This window comes from Sinocyclocheilus rhinocerous, unplaced genomic scaffold (assembly GCF_001515625.1).
Source record: "Sinocyclocheilus rhinocerous isolate Xijiao unplaced genomic scaffold, SAMN03320098_v1.1 scaffold7629, whole genome shotgun sequence".
Classification (NCBI taxonomy): domain Eukaryota; kingdom Metazoa; phylum Chordata; class Actinopteri; order Cypriniformes; family Cyprinidae; genus Sinocyclocheilus; species Sinocyclocheilus rhinocerous.
Genome location: NW_015660120.1, coordinates 18,750 through 24,970, shown reverse-complemented (window position 1 = coordinate 24,970; position 6,221 = coordinate 18,750). Strand labels below are relative to the sequence as shown.

The 6,221-nt window shown below is 46.1% G+C and overlaps 1 protein-coding gene across 4 annotated transcripts in view; it reads right to left on the bottom strand.

The window, feature by feature from the left end:
• Positions 1 to 5,990, bottom strand: part of LOC107724862 (gastrula zinc finger protein XlCGF8.2DB-like) — a 22,302-nt gene extending 16,312 nt beyond the window's left edge. Inside the window, exons 1-2 of one of the 4 annotated variants that reach the window (XM_016533939.1) lie at positions 5,889 to 5,990; positions 4,821 to 4,932 (exon numbers count right to left, since the gene is read on the bottom strand). In XM_016533939.1, coding sequence (XP_016389425.1) covers positions 4,821 to 4,905 — 85 coding nt within the window. In that variant the 5' untranslated portion in view covers positions 4,906 to 4,932; positions 5,889 to 5,990. The other 3 variants (XM_016533942.1, XM_016533940.1, XM_016533941.1) reach the window with 3 other exon arrangements.
• Between the last annotated feature and the right edge of the window lie 231 nt (positions 5,991 to 6,221).

The window sequence follows — 6,221 nt, the reverse complement described above, 5'->3', positions numbered from 1 at the left end:
AGGCTCCCGTCGAGCGGCCAGAGGTGCAGGGCCCACAGCTCGGGCAGAGGGTGCCATATTGTCCCGTCCGCTTGAGAGAGGAAATCTGTCTCAACGGAATGGGCCAAGGGGCCGCTACCAACAGCTTGGTCAGCTCTGATAGCCACAGTTGGTTCTTCCAGAGAGGGGCCACCAGGAGAACCTTGTGTCTCTGTTCCCTGATTCGCCTGATTACCTGTGGGATCAGGGCAATTGGGGAAAATGCATAAAGGAGGAGGTTGGGCCAATCATGGGCCAACGCGTCCCTGATCTTCGAATAATAAATTGGGCAGTGAGAGTTGTCTTCTGAGGCGAAGAGGTCTGCCTCGCCGAAGATCTCCCAGATTCTCTGAACCGTCTGCGGATGGAGCATCCACTCCTCTGAGGGAACATTGCTCCTTGATAACATGTCCGCTCCTCGATTCAATTTGCCCGGTATATGCACTGCCCCCAGCGAGCGCAGGTTGAGTTCAGCCCATTCCACAAGGCGCTCTACCAGAATGAAGAGGTGCTTCGAGGAGAGGCCTCCTTGGCGATTTATGTAGGACACCACCGACATGTTGTCCGATCGGATTAGCACATGGTGACCCTTTAGGACTGGCAGTAAGAACTGACAGGCTCGACATACTGCTAGCATTTCCAAGCAGTTGATGTGAAACCCTTTTCCGCTTTCGACCAATGGCCGAAAGTCAGTTTGCCCTCGCACAGCGCCCCCCAACCTGCGTTGGAGGCATCTGTCGTGACAACTTTTCTCCTGCAAACCATTCCCATGGCCACACTCTGTTCCATCCAGCGAGAGTTCTTCCAAGGGGTCAGGGCTGTCAACACAGGCCTGGCTCACCCTGATATGTAGGCGTCCGTGACACCACGCATGGGATGGAACCCGCGGTTTGTGTGATATTAATTCTGCTGTGTGATATTAATTCTACATCCGACTGGGCCAGCACGAGCCAGTCATCGAGGTAGTTGAGAATGCAGATTCCCATCTGTCTCAGGAGGGGACCGCGTCCATGCACTTCGTAAAAGTGCGGGGAGACAGCCCGAAGGGAAGGACCGTGTACTGATAAGCTACTCCCTCGAAGGCGAATCTCAAGAATCGTCTGTGACAGGGGGCTATCTGGATGTGAAAGTATGCATCTTTCAGGTCCAGAGAAAAGAACCAGTCCCCTGAGCGAATCTGCGCGAGGATCTGTTTCAGCGTAGTCATCCTGAACGACCTTTTCATGTGGTCATGATTCAGGTGTCTGAGATCGAGGATGGGCCGGAGGCCACCATCCTTTTTGGGTACGAGGAAGTAACGGCTGTAGAAGCCCGACTCGCTCTGAGCTGGAGGAACCGTTCCTACAGCTCCTTTTGCCAGCAGATTCATCACCTCTGAGCACCGGAACGTGAGTGCACTAAGGTGGGGACCATGCCGCTGAAGCGCGGGGGTCTTCGAGCGAATTGGAGTGAATAACCTTGTTTTATTAACCCCATAACCCATTTTGACACTCCGGGGATGGCCTGCCAGGCCTCGGCACGCGTGGCGAGGGGTTGGATTAGCTCGAGTGACTGGCTGCACGGGGGCAGGGCACTTTTGAGAAATGGAAGAGGAATTTTGCTCTCTTTTTGAAAATGTTTGTGTTTTATTTTTCCCGCTATAACAGCAGTTGGTTGCTTAGGAGCTTGAACGGGCCCAGTGTTCACAACAAACACATTTCCCTCTGCACCCAGGGTTGAACAGGGTGATAGGAGGCTTAAGAGAGGCTGCTTGGGGGGTGGTCCGGCTGCAGCGAGACTTGGCCCCATCCTCTTCCTGTCTCGCAGATCAGGAAGACACCTGAGGCGCCAAGGAAAGGAAAGGGGCATCGTCTGGCCGAGCGGGCTGCTGAGTCGGCGTAGACTTAGGGCGACTAGGAGCAGCAACGAAGTGTTGCATAGCTTGGGACAACTTCTGTGCCTCCGTGAAGCGCTCTGCGAACCCTTTGACCGCAGGCCCGAAGAGGCCGTTGGGGGAGATCGGGGCATCAAGGAAGGGGACCTTGATCTCCGTTAGCGTCAGCCATAAATGGCACTCGAGCACCACAAGGCTGGCCATCGACATCCTGATCGCCTGAGCGGTGGTCTTGGTGGCGCGCAGAGCCAGGTCAGTTGCACTCCTCAGCTCCCTGAGAGTCGTGGGGTCCAGGCAAGACTCTGAAAGACCTGGAGGACCGCCATTGAATGGAGCGACGAAGCCGCCTGTCCAGCAGAAGAGTAGGCGCGTCCAGCGAGTGCTGAAGTGGTCCTACATGGTTTGGACGGATGGGCGGACTTTGCCTTCCAGCCGATAGCGGGCAGGTGTGCGCGAGGGGCGGAGTCGCTTTCTGAAAAGAAAGCGATCCGCGAGCGTAGAGAGGCGAGACTGAAGTTCTCGCAGTGAGAACAATCAGTTCCCGTGAGTGCAGCTTACGCGTGGGATTTCCCCAAGCAGGAAACGCACTCGGCATGGCCGTCATCGGCTCCCCTGCACGAACTGCAGTAATGGCGTGGCATTTGCAACAACACCAAGCTCTTTTAGAATCGCCAGATGGCGGCAGGGGAAATGGACCGGAACTGCTGCGTTGCTGAGGCGGCGAAGAAGCGGATCAGCCGAGCAGAGAGGTCTCAGTCCAGCTGCGAGGCATGTCAACAGCGAGCAGGCTTTGGGATCAGCGTAGAGTGTAGAGGAGGAGAAGAAATCTGAGAATCCTGTGGCACACGTCCGCTTATATAGCCAGATGGCCCCACCCATTCTGGCGGGCTTTGTCGCCATTGGTTCGTTTTTAATACACTGCATGAACCAATGGCCGTGCAGTTTCACTGTAATTGAAAAATGCTTCAGGTTCAGGAGAAAAAAGGCTTTTTCCCACAGCGTCTTTAACAAGACGCAGTACGAGTGAAGTATCGACAGGGAACTGAGTTATTATAGACCAATCCTGAATCTGCCATTCAGGTCTAAAAAATGAGAAAAATAGAGTCGCCTTCACTTTGCAATGGTACTCGTGAACAGTTTCAATCAGGATTTAAACACCATCATTATTGAAGTGTAGGAGATGTACAGTTAAGACCCAAGGACCACATATGTTGAACTAAGACCAGGAGTCAGCGATGCAATTAACCGAAGAAAAATTTAATGAAGAAAAATAGTAAATAGTTTGCGGTTTCATCAGCAGAAGTCACTCGCAAGAAGTTCATAGGCCACTTTGCTATATAGGCTGTTTTACCGAACATATACGCTTACTACATTTATGGACCTGGGAACATTACAGTTGTGTTGCTGTCTATGGGAGGGTCTGAGAGCTGTCAGATTTAAAGGTACAATATGTTTTCATATTTTCATATGTTTTAATATTTTCATATAGTTTTCACCGCTGGAGAGCGCGTATTCAAAATAAACAAAGAAGCAAAGGCGTAGTTTGATGACGCAGTGACTGAGTGTGGAATCATGGGAGTTGTTCATCCCCACAGCCGAAGCAATCCGACGGGACTCGGGCAGAAATCATGTTCATGGATGAGCTAATGTATTAAAGATTTATTAACATCGTAGTATGAAGCAGAGTGAGGCGGAAAGCCGTCAAAGCGAAATGAGGCTGCTGAAGCAATTGCTAATGAGAGACGAGCACGACACACGGCTGGAAAGCAGCGGAGCTTTTATTATGCCACAGTCGAGCGCTTCCGCTGCTTCCGGTCGTGAGTATGTGGGGTAAAGCAGCGCTGTTTTATCATACGAGATACATTTAGTTCTGTTATAATGCTACTCTGTGCGGTCGTCACCGGTCTATTAAAACACAACATATTAAAGCGTCTTTGGTGTTTCCATGTTTTCTACAAAACAAAACCGGAAATCGAGGGGTTAGGACGTCATTAGCAGGCGACACAATGACACTATAGACACGCTCCGTGCCACTAGTTAAAATTGCTTATTTCTCTGGATTTAAACATTCTTCGAAACATTTGGGATAATGTAAATACACAAGTCAGCAAAATATATAACACTGTTCTAGTGGTTTTTGGATATTTTAATAAAAAAATCTTACATATTGTGCCTTTAATCAAATATCTTAATTTGTGTTCCGATGATGAACGAAGGTCTCACGGGTTTGGAACGACATGAGGGTGAGTAATTAATGACAGAATTTTCATTTAAAGGTACAGTGCTAAACATGCTGCCGACTGTCATTAAAGGGATAGTTCACCCTCAAATTAAATTTCGTTTATTATTCACTCACATGTTGTGCCAAACCTGTATTAATTTCTTTCTTGTGCTGAACACAAAAGAAGATATTTTGAAGAATGTGGGTAACCAGACAGTCACTGGTCCACATTGACTATGATAGCAGGAAAAATTACTGTGGAAGTCACTGGGGACCAGCAACTGTTTGGTTTTCCATGTTCTTCAAAATAGCATTTATGTTCAGCCGAAGAAAGAAACTCATTCAGGTTTAAAACAACTTTTGAGTGAGTAAATGATGGTATAAAAATAAAACACTACGACAGAATTAACAGAATTTAAATTTTTGGGTGAACTATTCCTTTAATGTTAATAATAAAATAGAAAAATCACTCACTACTCTTGATTTAAAAAAACTTTAAAATAGTTGCTTCAATAGGAATCTATGTTTTATTTTTATATTTGTTCATTACATTTCTTGAATGCTCCTGCTAAATACATCACCTATGTATTGTACCTGACAATAAAACACTGTTTGTTTCATTTGTATATTATACACATTCTGATGTGTATCTTTGTTCTTATTCTTTAATAACAAAGATAAAATAATGGCTTTGAGGATGAAACCAACCTGTTTGTTCCTCAGTGTCTTCGTGTTTCAAGCTGAATACTTCTACAATCCTCAGGTCTTCACTCTCCTGTTTAATGAACGCCATCTCGCTTCACCAGGAGGATTTCTGTGTCTGGAAATAAAGAAATATAAACTAAATCACATTAAAGTCAGTCAAAGTGAGAGTTAATGGTGACTCTCTACTGATTTTAAAATCCAAAATCAATTTGCGAAATAATTTAAAATTAGTATATGCAATTCACTAATTTTATGATTGATATGAACCATGTGTGTGCCTAATTCGTTAAAGTTACTTAATAATTGAGCTTTAGGTACTTTTAATTCGTAAAGTATGAAGTGTAACACCATACATTACGATTAGACAGTTAAATTCCTTTGTCAGGGGCATTCTTTTGTTCAGACGCGCCTTTCCATTGTATTGTTATTGTTAAAACGTTACACTTAATAAAATAGGCCAAAGTTAGAATTAGCAGGGAAATCTGACTCTATAGCGATTGACCAGGACGTCACGTACATACATGTATTTAATTACAAATTAGCTAGCTAATGAACCTGGTGAAATGAACCTTGTGCTTGCGAAAAGACAGCAAAGCCACTAAAACTCGCTTCGCCGGGGCGAAATCATGACGTCACGGTTTTCGTACTGAAGCTGCGCATGCGCTGTGAGGGGGAAACCGGGGAACTGAATTCACCGGAACACCTGCAGTGATATTTTCCCAAATATTTTATTCTTTTTGCGTCAGGGCAAGTAATAACTCAATAATTAGCGCTAAGCCCTGTTTATCTCAAACACCAAACCAGCATAAACGTTCGTTTTTGCGCCTAAAGAGAGAGCAGAAACGAACGAATGGCCCAGGGTTTTGTAGATAGTCTGGTTTTATGGGATGTCTAAAAGTGAAGTGTTCTCGAGACGCACCTCACTAACATAACCTTCATTACTGCTGGATAAAGCGTTACTCGTGTTACACTCGACAACAATACATTTGTTTCACGGAGCTTGTCACAGAATTATACTAACGTCTGAGTAGTTTCCATCGACTTTAACACTTTAAACGAACACAAACAAACCTTTCTTCAGCCGGATCTCGAGAGCAGCGGCGCGACGCGGGCGTATGACGTCACAGCGCCCGGCAGCCAAAATAAAAGTCCCGTTCACCGCCGCTGTGTAAAACATCACATTCTGCCGAGAACAACACGAGTGTGAGATCCTGACAGACAGCGTTTAAGTGACTGGTGTAGAATACAGAGTTACACCAGCATTCAAATGCAAACAGTGCGATTTAATAGTTTTACAGCTCTTTATGTGCTACCTTATATTATTATTATTATTAAACACAAACTGCTCTTCTCTCAGGACATTTACAGATGTATTGTGGCATATCCAGAGCCACAAAAATATCT